Genomic DNA, 17,595 nt, shown 5'->3' with positions numbered 1-17,595 from the left:
CAATTTTGGTGCACTAGCATCGTTTTGACCCCACTTCTAATATAATTAGTTTTACTGTTCTTTGAACTGTTTCCAATAGGACTGCTTAGTGGGTTGTTACGAAACTTTTATATTAAAACATCCAACAGCAGACGTATACACAACTCTTACAGAAACCTAACTCAAACAAACAGCAGATTCAGTAACAGGCTGTACTGAAAATATTGATGTTGCTGAACTCAGCCTTTATTATTCTTATTTTTTTAAAGTTTTCTTTCATGTACACTGCAGACTGCGTTATCATCCTCAAGGATGAACCACTTGCTTGCACTCACCAATTGGAGAAGGCTGGGCTTACTCGGGGATGGAGATAGGGGGATAATAACAAGGTGCACAGAGGTGCTGCAGTATAAACACACTCCCCTCAAGTGTTAAAGCATTGCAAGCTGTTCAAGTAGACATTAAAATTACAAGCAGGTGCGTGCGCATTAGAAATTCACCATTTAATTAATGAAGACTTTACCAGTAAAATAGGTTCTTGTTAAGCACCTGCATAGCTTTAGAGGACATTCAATTAACTTGCATTAATTTCCAGGAGACGAACTAAAACAAAAGCACACACTGAGGAGCAGCGATACATCAACTAAAACAGTAAGAGACAACATCAGCTTTTGCCCTCTGACAAACCCCAATTATCTTTGCTCAGCCTCACCTGAGACTTTCCAAACACTCCCTGGAGGGAAAAGTGGAGTAATTTCAAGAGAGATGGACCGAAAGAAAAAGAGAATCTGTGTACAAGAACAACCTATATAGGCTCGATTTCCATATTATTAATATGCTAATCAAGCCAAATCATATGCTAATGAGCATGATGGATTGAAGCAACAATTCTCATGGGATAGACTAGAGGACACAAACACAAACTCTCCAGACGCAAAAGGTCAGTGAGGCAAAGAACACCAGCGCTTTGCGAACTTCAAGTCAATCAGGTCTGGTTTTACTGACTTTATGCAGACACACACTCGCCTGGCACCGTAAAAGTGCCAGGTCATCACTGCGGCAAAGGCGATAAAAGTGCGTGTGGCGGAGAGAGAGCGGGAAAGGAGATATGCCTGATAGAAACAATTCAAAGATTACTTAAATAAAAATCCAAGGTTAGCCACTACGCTTTGAGATAACTCCTTTTTTCAATTTTACTCAGAGGGTGAATCATACCAGAAGTCAAACCTATAGGCTTATATCTGCACTGAGAATGGGCTGACTGCATACGCAGGCATACACACACTTCCTCTATCCACAAACACAAACATCATTTTTTTGTATACATCTCTTGATTCCCCAAAAACTGGGACATTAGCGGACTTCAGGAGACACACTTGGCTCTCCAACAATCTTAGCATGAAACATTTTACTGAATTCAATCCTTGAAGAGCGCGGCACAGTGGCCGACTGGTTAGAATGTCTACCTCACAGTTTTGAGGACCGGGGTTCAAGCCCCTGCCCCGCCTGTGGGGAGTTTGCATGTTCTCCTTGTGCCTGTGTGGGTTTTCTCCGGGCTCTCTGGTTTCCTCCCACATCCCAAAGACATGCATGGTAGGTTCATTGAAGACTCTAAATTTCCCGTAGGTGTGAATGTGAGTGCGAATGGTTGTTTGTTTACATGTGCCCTGTGATTGGTGGGCAACCAGTTCAGGGTGTACCCCGCCTCCTGCCCGATGATAGCTGGGATAGGCTCCAGCGCTCCCGCGACCCTAGTGAGGAGATGCGGCTCAGAAAATGGATGGATGGATGGAATCTTTGAAGAGAGCTTTTGGCTATGCTTACCAAAACCAAATACATGCCTACTTGTGACCCCACTTAAAACGGATATCTGAACACAAATAGCAACAAATGTAGACGGATAATATAACAATTCTCACAGGCATATATTCTTATCCTCTGCAAAGAACAACTAATATTACTACCGTACTGAAAAGCTGAGAGAGGAGCTCGGTCTCAAGCGCAGTATATCTGTATGTCTGTCTTATACTGCCTCCAGGTGGCCAAGGTGTGCACACCAGAACGAGAAGAAAAATGTGCATTGAAGGAGAAACTGTGACCAAAACCCCCCCAAAAAACAAACAAAATCTAATTATGTCATTACTGTATCTTTTTATTTTAAAAAAAGTCTTATATTATCATTGAAAAAAACCCCAAAATGTGTTTCTGTTTTGGGGGCTGTAGGCTGGAACGGATTACTGGCATTTCCGTTCATTGCATAGGGGAAATATCATTTGAGATACATGCTTTTTGAGCAACAAGCATGGTCAAGGAACGAAACAAACTTGTATCTCAAGGTACATATAGATGCTTTTAAATTCAAGTCACAAATTTCTGGGGGAAAAAAATCACCTTATAAGTTATGTAAAAGGGTTAGCATATGTCGGACATTGCTTTGTTCAACCAGCATCAAATGATAATGTGTGTGCTTTGCTTTTTCTTTGTTTTTCTTATTCTTAAGAGGAACCATCCTCAATAAAGGTTATTAAATAGGAGTGAGCCATTTTCACCCAAAACGTTTTTTTCCCCATATTTGTAGTAAAATGAGCTGTAAGAAAACCAACAAAAAAAACAGCCATCTCTGGCCCCATCTTGTGTCTCTAATTTGATATGCAAGAAACCAACGTGCCTGAGGAAAAACAATCCATCAGAGACAGAACATGTGACTTATAAGGTGTCAATCCTTTGTCGCGCACGGTTCATCACATTTTTTTTTTAATTGAAAACTAAGATAAGAAGAATGTGAAAAAAAGAATACAGAGTGGGGTTTCCATGCACTAGAAAAATAAATCACGCATCCTTTTTTTTTTTTTTTTTTTTAAATCATAGAACAAAGAACAATATATATACACAAACATATGGCCCACCCTGCATACACCGCACATCTGCCCTGGAGATTGGCAGGGAGTTCTATTCTGTTTTGTTCTTTTGTGCTCTGCAATAACTGAATCCGTCCTTTTCACATCATAACTGATTATGAGCAGGCTCAGAGCAGCGCAGCAAACACTATGAACTGGAAAATGAACCATTGCCACTTTCTTACCGCCACCCACAGCTTGTACTCTTATAGAGCCAGAAAATGGCAAGGTTCAATCGTTTCAAAGTCCTCACACCCTGAAGCAACCTTTTTCATCTCCTCCTCTCGAGCCGGTGCTACCGAACCCTGCATAGGAAAAGTCAAAAGCACACGAGTTATTGCCGGCGGCACGGCGGACGACTGGTTAGACCATCTGCCTCACAGTTTTGGGGACCGCGGTTCAATCCCGGCCCCGCCTGTATGGAGTTCGCATGTTCTCCCCGTGCCTGCGTGGGTTTTCTCCGGGCACTCCGGTTTCCTCCCACATCCCAAAAACATGCATGCGAGGTTAATTGAAGACTCTAAATTGCCCGTAGGTGTGAATGTGAGTGCGAATGGTTGTTTGTTTGTATGTGCCCTGCGATTGGCTGGTAAGCGTTTCGGGGTGTACCCCGCCTCCTGCCCGATGATAGCTGGGATTGGCTCCGACACTCCCGCGACCCTTGTGAGGATAAGCGGCTCAGAAAATGGATGGATGGATGCTTACGGCCTGCTGTGCAAAATACTAACCATTATCTTCTGGTATGCCTCCAATGTCCTCCAGTTTTTTAGAAAGTCCTCCACATTTACAAGTCCCATACCATTCAATATGCTTACTCGATAACAAATTCCAATCTCCCAAGAAGCAATAGACAAAATGGCATTGCCATATACATTATTTAAGTTACCTAATGGAATAAACTATTTCGGAAGTTATGTAAGAAATATCTTCTTCTTTTTTTGTCCATCGTCTGATGATAGATAATGGTTTTGTTGTCTAGACATCCTTCTTCTAGTCCATCATATCACCCTTTTTGCTAATGGTTCTAAAATGAAATCATCTTTAGATCTGGACGATATTGACCATGCTGTCAAAGGATTTGTAAATGCATCTGATTATTCTGTTTGGTACACACAAACACCAGCTGAAGTCCAGATGGGTCTTATTCATTAGTCTCGTTGGTGTTCACTGCTGCCGCACACACACACGCACATGCACATGCACATACACTCACCCTCGACATGTCTTCATGCCCCTGCTGTTTCAGAGTGATGGAGAGGTCTAAATTATTGATGAAACTCTATTTAAAAGGAACCCCTTGGATTGACGGATATCTGACTCTTGGGTACGTGTGGGCCGTGCAAGAAATATTGACACTGGGACCATGTTTTCTTAAGCCAAACAAGCCTATGCTATAGAAGTAATGATTCATTTCTTATTCTATCTTTTTCAAGCATACCGTTATATGCCACTATATGTAAGTACACCTACTGTATACAATATAATGTGATCCAATACAAGATTTAGGTTTGCTTTCATGTAAAAATCAGTAGTTTGGTTACTTAGCTAAATTAAAGGAATCTCTCTGAAGTTTCACCTAATGATATAATCAGTGAGTTTGTATTGTGTAAAGTGCATTTTAGCTTGTTATGAAGGTTTTCCCCAAAATAACAGTTTCCAAAGATGCAGCTATTGGTTCTGCCACAGGTTTGCTGTTTCTTGATGTTAGTGTCTGCGTGCATGCATGCATGTGATGTCTCTAGGTTTACCTCCACGTAGAGAATGGGGAAGATACCAATCTTGTCTCCCAGCATGCCTTCTGCCCAGTTTTCATCCACCCTCCTGATTACTGTCAGGACTTCATCCTTAGAGAAGTGGCCGAAACACACACACACACACACACACACGCACACACGATCACAAAACACAAAAGACAAGGACCACAGTTACATCATTTCACATTACAGTGCAGTACAGTTAAATCATTTCAAATAGTTTTGTGTCATTTGAATTTATATTTACATTCAAATGACACAAATATGTCAAACTACAGCTCTTTTTAAACAAAACATGATCAAAACACATCTATTTTATGGTTTTAAAAGATTAGTGCCTTGAGATATGCGACATATGAGTTCTTCGCGATACGAGCTGTGGTTCGGCCGTATTTGAGATTTGACTTGCGAGAAAAAACTCAAGTTGCTGTGAACTCAACACATAACACAACACAACAAGCAGCAGTTTGGCAGATAGTGAACAAAAAGAGGCATCAAGCTGGTCATTGCCACTTCCACTTTAAGTTTACTGTCAAACTAAACGTAAAAAAAGAGAATTACACATCGTGTACTTAAAACAACCACATAACCTTCCCTTTTAGTACGTTAGCTTAACGCACACATAATGGGAAACACCATAGACGGGCTAACGAATAGCATTTGCTCTTTAAGTGACGGATATTGGAACACAAACAGTGGAGCAACAAATGTAGACCAGATTATATAAAAATAGTTACAGGCATATATATTTTATCCTCTGCAAAGAACTACTAATATTACCGTGGCTTACTGAGGACCTGAGACATTTCCACGTATTTCTGTATTAAACTGCTCCCACGTGGCCAAGGTGTGCACACCACAAGGAGCAGAACGGGGTCCATTAAACTGAAGCAAAAAGTGTGGAATTTTTTTTTTTTTTTACATTTCCTTACATTCTAGTTTACTATGTCATTATGGTTATATATACAATACAATAGTGTACTATTTTTTTGCTTGTTTTTTTTTGGAGGCTGGAACCAATTAACGGCAAATCCAGAATGAATTAAACTCTTATCTCAAGGCACCACTGGGTACATTTTTTCATAAAAGCAGTTGCAGTTTTGAAAAAAAATTATATGTAATGCTAAAGAAATACCCATGATGAAATCATAGTTATAGTAAAAGAACAATGGTGCTGTCTCCAACTGTGTAGTTTCTACATCATCTGACAATGAGCAGTGAAAACCACCTCATACTTACTATGTAGAATAAGTACATGCTTTTTTTTACATGGCCGTTCTTTTTTGAGCGCACGCTATAGACTGCAGCCTTGTATAGCTCAAGGTACACTTTGAGTTTGGTTAAAGATGATATTTTTGGAAACATGAGGGTAACCACCCGAAGACAAAGCTGTATTTTGGGGTGCGTACGAAGGAATGTTCTTACTCTACTCTACATGACCGAACCAGAGGGAGCACTTTTCGTCGACTTGGTGTCCAAGCGACTCAGTGCTTTAATGCATGTGACTGACACATGGAGAAAATAACAATCTCAAGCCAGGGACGTGGGTGTAGACTTTCAACAGTCCAATCGCATGCCCTGTATTTACTCCTGCTTATCTGTCTACTGTATTCTTCACATCTGATAAACCTTCTCAGTAATATCCCGTAAAACAGAAAGCGGCATGATCAATCCTTTCACTCCAGATGAACACACAATGTGTGTTTTTCTCTTGTCACGTGAATATGAGGGTCTTGGCAAGACCATTAGGGCCGGCAGTGATAATATAATTCTACTAAATGACTTTGTATTAGTCATAGTGAGTAATTACCTTTCCCACTGAGAAAACAATCACACACACACTGGTTTTGCATGACAACACATTCGGCACACGGCAGGGGAGTCCATATACAGCACAGTGTCATCTTCTATCAGCTACGTGTTGATTCACTTAGTCTTAAAGCAATTTTAATAAAACAATGTGTCATCATGAGGATGTTATTGCAAGAGTGTTCAGTAAAAGTCTCTCATGACTACTTGCCGGCACCTGCTGTGATGTGTGCAGTACAATGTAATCACTCTTTCAGAATGGTGAGGTCAGGAGCCTTTTACAAACGAGCCAGTGTAATAGCAGTACCAAATGATAAGCTTTGAGCGACATAACAGAACAGGGTGTAGAAATTACTGTTTACACCAAACCGAGCCTGGGAACATGCTTTCGAGGAGCGCGCTCTCTCATTTTGTTCTCATCGTTTCCTCTCGAGCTTTTCGGAGGAACGTAGAGAGTATAATTGAGGAAAATCAGACTGAATTGAAAATTGCATTCATTTTTAAGAGGAAACTTTGGTGGGAAGTGTCAAAAAAGCCTGAAAGGTCTTGGAATGGATTTTTCTCATATTCAATGCAAAGCTTTCAATAAATATTTTTCATCCCTAGAGATTTTAATGTTCATGTCTGGACTGTATCAAAGTAGAAAATTCTCAAATTTAATGAGGTAAGAGTTCATATATAGTCGTAGGTGTGCCGCAAAAAGACAGCAGTTCCCTCAACTCTTTTTGATTTTCCAATGCTTTCTGCTGTCATTTGAACTCTGGTTATGCATACACATACTGGTCTTGGTACGGTTCCAAACCAATTTGTTAAGATTCAGTTGTAGTAAGATCCACTCTCTTTGAGTTGCTCAATGATGGCCAATGCTGCAGTCTTTCAGTGCAACACTTTCTTCAAAAAGGAGGCCAATTTATTTAGTCAGTAGAAATGTTGGTTAGTTTCAGGATGCCAACTGTCAAACCACTGCAGTCTCTTTCGATGATCTTTTTCTTTTAGCATTCTGAAGGTGTTCCTAGGTTTTGGAATCATGTGTTCTCAAAAGGCAAGCTGTTATCTCCGTTCACACCCACAATGTTAATTACCAACTTCGTTTTGATCACGAAGATGACAATGTCCTTGTATCCAAAGAGATGAGGCACGTGGTATCGGTGAGCATCAAAGTGGCCCGAACAAAGCCCTCTCTAATTCGGGATAAATGTGTCTTGTTGAAGAAGCCGCCTCGTGTTTCTTTAATGTGTACCTCAGAACATAATAGCTACGAGCAACTGACCCACCGCCGAGATCATTGTCGGGAAGAGAACACGACAGATGGAATCCCAGCTGAAACATGGCCTTGATTATTCACGTCACTTTTCTTGAAGGATTTCTTTGGGGTTTGTGCAGATGGAAGTGTTCCTAGTATTTTAGTACCTTGACTTATGAGCAGCCGCAATTACAAGTTTCTCAAGTTATGAGACATCGCTTGTTTGTTTTTTGTACAAACCCAAAATTTTATATCCGAGCCACTTCAGCCAAGTTAAAAAAAAAAAAGAAAAAGAAAAAGAAAAAAAAGGACAGCCATATTTTCTGATGCACTTTCAGCCGTTTATTGAACGGGACAAGCAGTCAAACACACCAATAATAAACGAGACAAATTGCAAGGAGCATTGGAGCAGACGTGAGCGCCGAGAAAATGGCCAACTGAAACTGGAGTCAGACCTTGTGAGGTCACTCATTCGGCCACTCCCCCTTAAAGGTACACTGCACAACTGTCTGTGTGTGGACTTCTTAAAAACAGTTTTATATCTTTATATTCCCCTTGATGATATTTTGATGTTTATAATTTACAAAAAAAACATTACCCATAAAAAATGTGACTTTTTTTAGGGGGGTTAGCGGTTTATTGGCATTCCAATTCATTTGAATGGGTAAAATTGATTTGATACCCTATACAAGTCAATCCACTCGATGCGGAAGGCCACGTGACCAAACCCGGAAAGCGGGACTTCCTGTAAATGCTACGTTAAGGAGCAACTAAGGTTTCATTACATGATGGTTGTAAGCCGAACTTGATCAAATTTAGTTTTCTTTATAGCTGGTGCCTTTGAACAAAATGTACAATACATATATACCATTTCTTTATTCAAACAGTCAACTGAACCGGGAGGAAGTGCTTAGACCCATTTTTCTGAATATGGATATACCGTACCGATTTGCGAGCTTGATCACGGAACAAATAAAACTAAAGCCAAGATACCACCAGAAAGTCATGGTTTTCATTATCAGGTTCCCCAACGAAAAAGCAAAACAACACCATTCCTATCTAGATAAACCACAGAGTTCCCATACACAGAGAACTTCACAGTTTATGAATGTGCACCAGTGTGTTCGTGTGTGTCACCTTGCTGAACGCCAGGCAGTCTTTATCTTGGTCTTTGTTTTTGACCTCAAAGTCGTACAGTGCTTTGCCCTGGGGCGGAGTCTGGCTCAGGGGGCGCAACAACTGGATGTAACTCGCCGGCAAGAACCCGTGGCAACCGTTCAACTCCCCGTGGTACCAGTTGTCATCAACCTTGCGTCGCAGGATGATGATGTCACCCTTGGAGAACTGTAGATCACCTGGCTCCTTGCCCTCGTAAGAGTAGAGAGCTTTCCCACAAGGCAGCGCTGGGATATTCTGAAAGAGATTGGAAGAGATTCTCCAGTCATAAGCTCAATAGCCGTTTAAAATCACTGTAAGGTTCATGCTCGATTAACTGAAGAATTCTGTTGAAGGTGAGGGGTTGATTGTTGAAGCAATTGATCCAAAGTGGAGTGCACTACTCGGCTGCGACCAGCAAATGTGCTGTTGAGTCAGTGTCATTGAATTAGTGGCCTAAGACAAGTGCTAAGACTGGAAACTCATCAAAGTCTGAAAGAGGTTTTGTTTTAAAAATCAAGATTCACATCTCAGTCATGTGATACAGGAAAAAGGAAGTAAAAATGTACACTATGTGTTTGGAGAGCTTATTCAAAAAAGGGGAACAGGCCAAATAATGAGACAGACAAAAAGGTTCAAACTTCCAAGAAAAAGAAAGCTGCATTTAAGAGACAATTTGAGCACTCCTACTTAAGGTTCCGTGCTAGTTGACACCAACACAAAACTGATTTGTATAATATTTTGTGACAGGCTAATGAGAGTTAGGGTTACGAAGCCATGAAAACTGCCTCAGCACATGGCACTGAAAGACAAGGCTTTGGATTGTTTTGCTTGGTTTTTTTTTTAGACAAAAAAAAGATTACCCCAAAATGGACTGGCTCGTAAAAGGGAAGTAAGCACAGAGCTCCCACTAATTACAACAACTACATGCCTCGTAATGGTGAGTTCAATCATTTGTTTTTACTTGTTTCTATGCCAGTCTGTCAAAATATGTCTTTGCTTAAAACCAGTTCGAGGTGCACAAAAGTTCAAGGACCGCTGGCCTTTGAGAAATGAGATACTGAATATTGACTCAATACCACAGGAGTTCAGAACATTCAGAGAGAACCTGTCGTATCTTCTTAAAAGTATATATACTTAAAAGAAACTTTAATTGAATCAAATGCTCACCCTTAGTTTATTATCCCAAATTGCGTTTAGAGCTCTCAAGAAAACATATTTGTGCTCTTAACTTGTTGCTTTCCATGGACAAATGTTATTATATGCCATTTATAGGACAGACAGCATTACGTGCCTTCTCAAAACCTCTGAGGAGGATTAAAAGGAATACTGTCTTGCAGTAGTGTCACAGAGTACAAATTATTCCAAAAAACACCTACCAAACCCTGAGGTTCCAATTTCCAGTGAACTGTTGTTTCATTACGTTTTTCCATTAAGGAGGTGAAAGTGCTCCTTTGTGTGAAGACTGGAACAAATTGCTTTCAACTGAATTTTGGTCGTGTTGGTTTGTTTCCATTGTTCTGTTTTCATTTTAAACATTTGTGGTACTTCACATTAAAAAGTTGCAAAAGACCCAAAATGCTATGCTGCATTACATAAAAAAATATGGGTAAAGAATCCAAGGCAATTCATCGAATGAATATAGCTAAATTAGTGACATTAAAGAGGGATAAACCAATACCAGATACTGTACAACTGTACTTGTACTCACACTCGCAAAAAAACTCCAATACCACTTTACCAGCTTAACATATACCTTCGGGGCAAGTGGAGTTGGAGCCATGTCAGTTTTGTGGAAATACTTTAAGGTAAACACAGAAGACGACACTAGCCAACCCGGAGTCGGCCGAGCAGCGCAAAGCAGAGGTCGACAAACTCGGTGCCAACTGGACGACCCCTCACCGCCAACCGTGGGGCAGCTGCCTTGGTCGCTACCCGAGCGGAGTTCATCATCCATTTTGCAGGGCGTGCAGCGGCGGGCCGTCTGGCATGCATCGAGTTTCTCAAACTCCACTCAGAGCTGCTTGACTACGGCCGAACCAGCAGCGCTCTCGTGTAATGGCATTATCGAGTATCAGTACTTTGTATCAGCGAGTATTCAAATGCAAGTCCTCGTAATTGTAAAAACTTGCAATTGTATTTGGTCTGAAAAAAAGTGCTATTGTTGCATCACTAATTAGACATGAAATGGGCTTTATGGTAGAGACAATCCAAGTGGGCAGCAACGGGCCAATTGACATGTCATGCTTTAAAGAAAACAATAATTGTCACACAGAGAATTGAGATGCTCTTGTTATGCAGCCTGATTCTCTCCGGATGTCACTTAAGAAGCAAACAGCCAGAGGCTCTCCCACCAGACTCTCTGAGATCAGTGGTGATGCAATGTTAGGGGAAAAAACACAACAGCGGTGAAAATAAAGTCACTACTTCTGCTATCATCCATTACAGCTATTGCAAAATCTAGGTACAATATTCATTCAAATAATAAGAAATAAATGCTCTCTCAAGCGCAGAGCAGCCAGAGACAAGCATTAATGGGGAATAAGTAGCATTTTAAAAATTCTAAGATGAATGTATTTGTTTCTTTATGTCATTCTTCTAAACAGGTTCGAACAGGTTTGAAATGGTGTCTGCCATAGAACTTACTCAGGGTCTGGACGATCACATGCAAACACATTTTGGTGATAAGAATAAGACTTTGTATGCGAACATCTGACCTGATAACATGCATGGCATGTTATGTTTAACCATACTAATGATAAACCGCTGAAGGACAATTGGACCTTTCCTGCAAACCTTTCACAAACAGTGAAGCCCTATAGGTCATCCAATTTCACCATCTGATTTTGGTTGAGTGTTTAAGAAGGAGAAAACATATCCTAAAACAACTGTCCCTGTTGTGTGCCCTGTTAAGTGACAATAGTATTGCTGAGCTGTGTGCACCTTGGCCTCTTAGGGGCAGTGTGGTGCATATGTTCAGATAATACTTCATCAGATAGAAGACCAGAAGAAGAATGTCACGATTGAACTGCATTAAATATAACCCGTAGAGTATATATCTGTGAGTGTTGTTATATTATCTGTCCGTGTATGTTGCTGCAGTGTTTGTGTGTGAATGTTCATTATTTGGAGTTAAATAAGTAACCTATCGCGTCTTTGGCGCTAGTTCTGTTAGGCTGTCGATAGGATTTTGCATTGAGTGTTAGCATTAAGCTGGTGATGTTTCTAAAACCATGTGTTGAATTAAAATATACAATGTGTTTAGTTTTACACTCAGCATAAACTGGAGTGTCAATAACCAGAGTAAAGCAAGCAAAGTTGGACTGTTTTTGAGAAATGCTCAGTGAGGGCAGAATGAGGAATGCTCAGGGAGGGCTGCGTCATGCGATGCACTTTGCTGTAAACTGATTGATAAAATTAAGGGGACAAATGTCTTAGGAATGTGCTAATGGATGTACATACAACAATATAACTGTGCATGAAAATAAAATTATTTTTACTTTAAGTCTGGTTATACTAATACATTTACTGTAAATAATGGTAGACTTGTCTGTGCAGATTCTCAGTGATCCGGGTCATGGTAATTTGCAAAGGTTGAATCAAGGTAACCGGACTGCTCTTGTTTGTTGAAGACTTTTCACCTTTAATCCAAAAGTCTTCTTCAGTTCTAAATTTTTGCTGTAGAGTCCCTTTATTGATACCTCGGTGTGTGTTTTCCCCCCCGAGGGGTGGTCAACAATAGGTAAGGCTTTGCCCCAGTGTGGTTCGTGAAATGACTGTCCTGCATACCTATAAGTCATCAAGTCAACATTTATGATTATTATTTTTTTGAAAGCTTATTCATAATTTATTACTTTCAGAGTGCTGGAATGTTCATGCAGTGACATGTTTGTGCATTACTTGCAGGCCAAATATATATATATATTTCTGTGTGTGTATTTGGATGCGTGTGTGTGTGTGTGTGTGTGTGTGTGAACATATACGCAAACACATTGACCAATGCTGAGGCTTCCATCTGTTCCGATCTTTCAGTGTGAGTCTGTCTTGATTTACATTGCACCCTTGCAGAGTGACTTGTTGGTCCACTTATAGCAAACCATGCATCCATGTTAGGGTTAGAGGTTTTCAATTCTTAAACAAAGCTTGTAGTCATACCTCATCTAATGTTACTGACGCATAAATCGAAAATACCAAAGCAAACTCTTCAAATTGGACCAAAAAAAGCAGATGGAGGGCACCTGATGTAGAAAGCGTGACTTTGGCTTGGCCGCCGATATGATGTGAAGAGTGATTCTTAGGGGGTTGAATAGAGGAGATCGCAAGGATCCTCCGGTCATGATGGTAGTGTCAGCAAGTGCTATGGAGTGCATCAGTGCGTGGAAGTGACTTACAGAGGTTAGCCACCGTGGCCTGGAGCTCTTCAGTCTAAATGTTAGGGCATAAAGACTTTTCAGGCAGAGAGAGAGAGAGAGAGAGAGAGAGAGAGAGAGAGAGAGAGAGAGAGAGAGAGTCATTACCGCACTGCAATATTTTTATCACTATTAAGTCTACTTAAATGGTTAAGAAATTCACTGTTAGGATCTCATTCCAAGGTCTAAAAATCCTGGGCTGCATGAAGGCTCTGCGCCAGGGGATGAGGTCGTTCATAAGAAGGAAGACCAAAGAAGCCGAAGGAATCTGGTTAAGTTCAAACACGCCAGCAGAGGAAATATCTAATGATATGGATGTTTTCTGTGGGTTTTATACAGTGTTTTAGGTTACATCTAACCGCATGTTGAGGGGAAGGTGAGGCAGCAGACACTGTCAAGCTGCTCTGAATGTTATTTTTTTATACAAAAAAAAATAAAACTCTTGACCACTACTACTTGTATTTTTCCCAATTTTAAAATTTTGCACCTCCCAAGGGGTTGGACACCCCTGCTCTGGTGCAGTATGATACACACACACACACACACACATACACACGTAGACAGATTTATTAAAAGGGTCTTAGTCTGTAGGGCTCACACTCTCACTGAGCTAATTAAAATCATTAAATAACAGCTATATTCAGCTTCTGTACAAAAGCAGTTTTCATGTTCTGGAAAAATACCATGTAGGCCACTCCGGTCGGTTATTGTTGGACAACGGTACGCAGACCTTTTCCTGCAATTATCTATAGTAGCCAGAATCAATGAAAGGATTAGGAGGTTCAGTTGTTGTTGTTGTTATTTTGTAGACAGGATTGTAATCGATCCATCAATAGTCTATAGTTTTATTGTATAGTTGAGCTGGAGTCTATCCCAGCTTATTTTGGCGAGAGGTGCGGTACACCCTGCACTGGTCACCAAGCCAATCACAGGGTACTTGTCACACTTACATGCACACCAATGGACAATTTAATAAAGTTTTGAATGACCCCAACATGCATGTTTTTGTAATGTGGGAGGAAGGTGGAGCACCCAGAGAAATCCCATGCAAAACACCGCAGTGCTGCCCTTGATTGTAATATTTAAAATATTAGCATATTGTTCCAAACAATTAGCTTTTTTCCCCCAATTTAATTGTGTTTTTACTTGGATAGCGACGAATAATTCACTTTTGCTTTCAAATGGTGAATTGTTTCAACGGCTTCGATTCAAAGCACCATGCGCTCTCTTTTCCATCGCTTCCATGCGAAACATCCAATTAGCGTACATAACACAGCCGAACAATTACACAACAATGATTAACAACAACAACCACATGGTAAGCTTTTGGTTCATCTATTTACGAGGATATGATAAATGAGGTAATCATTTATTTATAAATGGGGAGTAGAAAGGAGTGGAAATCAATGGGAGAAAATTCATGCTCTGTGAAAGGGAGATTGTGGCTTTATTGTTTGGTGGACATGGTGCCACTGAGACCAATAAGAGCACATTTGTTGAGTGGCGGTACTTCACAGCTTCTTGACCCACTGAGCCCATCCTCCATTTGCTCCTCTGTTTATTTCCAAGTGTACAGCGGCTGACACAAATATGACTCAAACATGAGAAGGAGACACGAGCGGCTGTGGTATTGACATGAAGCGTCGGATGCCAGGAGGACCGTTGTGGATTGGGACATCGTGCAGTAGTTGTTTGCGATGAAGGCTAACAGTTACTGGAAACTGCTTCATATTTTGTGCATTTGGACACACAGAGGTGTAAAAATGCTGCTTTCCTTTATCCTGTTACTGGGATCTAATAAATAGGAAATACCGCACTTAAACAGTGTCTTACTGCTTACTCTTTTTTTTTTTTAAATACATCTGAGCCCATGAAAATGGATGACATTTACATAAAATGGCTGTAATTCCTGAAGGGTAAATTATAAATTTAAATACGGAACGACTTAAATTAAAGCCCAAAGTCTCCATTCCAGTCGCATCTTGATTGTTTTATTTCAAATCCATCGTGGTGGTGTGTAACTGTACACTGTATATGCAAATAAGACAATTCTGTGTTCGATTCACAACATTTAAGTGAATAGAAGGCTAACAAGGCCTTCTCGGTTTCCCTAAACAATGTCAGAAGCACAGACCGACTGTACATTTACAACCTCAATTCTAGTATTTGGTCTTGTTCTTGTTATTCTCTTCATTTTGTAGCTTTTCTCTTAGCTGCATTGCTCCCAGTAGTGCATGTAAATTTTAGATTTATTTGTCCAAAACTTTTGACAGCCAACTTGGACGAGCAAAATATGTCTGTAGCCATCTGCACACATTGATATATTTCATAATAAGCATCTCTGGTATGATTGAGTATTGATGTATTTCATAACATTTTTTTCATGCTTTTGTCATGGTCTGAGATAAATATTGAATCTGACCTGCTTCGGCTAATATACGCGGCAGGGTTGTGCTGTTATATGACATTGTTGTATTGTATTGATGGTTTCTAATGACATTGACATGATAGGGGTGTTACAAAGAGGTGGTCTAAGTCGGTTAAGTCCCCACTGAAGGCCCAGGTACAAAATGCACGACCCGCTACTGGGACCTCCAGTACTTTGGGTCAACATTCTTTGGCATTTTCTTGGTACCACTGCCAGTGCCATCACTGGACAACTGTGCAGTTACCATCCAGGTCCCATTACATAGAACCTAATGTAATTTTAGAGGCAAAAGAAAGTTCACCTCAGGAGGTGTATAAGGGAGGGGATTTGAGGGAGCACATGAACACACTTGTTACATGGATTTGCCGCAGCAACGGCAATCACGGCCAATCAAGCGTGAATTTTACACAAGTAAATGGGACAGCGTGTTCCCCTCAGCTAATACCCCAGTCCATTTTTCTCTGACATTTTTATAATGCTATACAGAATTTGACTCAGCGGAAACTATAATTCTAGTTGGCTGCCGCAGTAAAGTCACTAAGGTGAATTATAAATCAAAACCCGACGCCATGATAAGAGAAGGACCAAAAATGTGGTGTCATACAATTTGCAGGGTTCAAAGGAGGGCTGCTGCAAGTGAGAAAGCACTGGGTGCAGATCTATGAATTATTATATTAAACAAGGCCGAAAAAAACTCAACCAAGAAACCACAAACTGATGTCTTCTTCATTTGTTTGACAGTAGCCAAACAATTCGACAAACATTGGACGAACTGCAGGACTGGATGATAACAATTTTTATTATACAGCACTATATCTTTGTAAAAGTCAAATGTGAAACATTGAAATTCATACACACACACAAATCACGGACCTATGACCTTAGAATAAGTGAAGTGAGCCAAAGATGGCATTTCAGTTCATTGTTCTGAACCACCAGATTACCTCCAATCGAAGAAATTATAATATTGCATTTATCCATTTTCGACAGCGCTTGTTCACGATTGGGTCACAGGTGAGCTGCAGCCTATCTCAGATGACTTTGGGTGAGAGACAGTGTACACCAGCCAATCGCATGGCACAAAAAAACATAAAAGACGAAAAACTATCCACATTTCCATTTACATCTATGGAGTTTAGAGCCTTCAATGAATTTTACATGGGAAGAAGCCAGAGTAACAAGAAAACCCACACAAGCACGGGAGGAACATGCAAATGCCACACAGGATGGCCCGAGCTGAAATTCGAACAACCAACCTTAGAACTGTCGGCCAGATGTGCGAACCGCTAGGCAACCGTCCATCCATCCATTTTCGGAGCCGCTTCTCCTCACTAGGGTCGCGGGCGTGCTGGAGCCTATCCCAGCTGTCATCGGGCAGGAGGCGGGGTACACCCAGGACTGGTTGCCAGCCAATCGCAGGGCACATACAAACAAACAACCATTCGCACTCACATTCACACCTACAGGCAATTTAGAGTCTCCAATTCATGCATGTTTTTGGGATGTGGGAGGAAACCGGAGTGCCCGGAGAAAATCCACGCAGGCACGGGGAGAACATGCAAACTCCACACAGGCGGGGCCGGGGATTGAACCCGGGTCCTCAGAACTGTGAGGCCGACGCTCTAACCAGTCGGCCACCGTGCCGCTACTAGGCAACCGTGGAGCCCCAAATTAGATATAATGAAAGAAACATACATTGTGACATATCATTTCTATAATTTAAAAAAGATTTATTGTATTGTTAAAAAAAAAAAAAAAATCTGGGGTTACATTTTAAAATGTCCAATTATTGAAATGAGTGCCCTGAAAAGGGTTCAAAATCAGCAGGGATTGTGGAGTTTGCATCCTACCGACTTGCAAAGTTTCAAATTAAATTTAATGCCTGATCTCAAAATTCATGTGTCTCACTCACTGTTGAGAC

The 17,595-nt window shown here is 40.8% G+C and overlaps 1 protein-coding gene across 2 annotated transcripts in view; it reads right to left on the bottom strand.

Annotated features, from left to right (window-relative positions):
- Nucleotides 1–17,595, bottom strand: part of LOC133410994 (E3 ubiquitin-protein ligase SH3RF3-like) — a 95,074-nt gene that overhangs the window by 28,706 nt on the left and 48,773 nt on the right. For both annotated transcript variants that reach the window (XM_061692762.1, XM_061692763.1), the window contains exons 2-3: nt 8,820–9,095; nt 4,625–4,720 (exon numbers count right to left, since the gene is read on the bottom strand). In XM_061692762.1, coding sequence (XP_061548746.1) covers nt 4,625–4,720; nt 8,820–9,095 — 372 coding nt within the window. The remainder of the gene's footprint in view (nt 1–4,624; nt 4,721–8,819; nt 9,096–17,595) is intronic.

The sequence above is a fragment of the Phycodurus eques genome, chromosome 12 (genome assembly GCF_024500275.1).
Source record: "Phycodurus eques isolate BA_2022a chromosome 12, UOR_Pequ_1.1, whole genome shotgun sequence".
Lineage (NCBI taxonomy): Eukaryota > Metazoa > Chordata > Actinopteri > Syngnathiformes > Syngnathidae > Phycodurus > Phycodurus eques.
The sequence above is the reverse complement of the archived record's forward strand: the minus strand, read 5'-3'. Positions and strand labels throughout refer to the sequence as shown.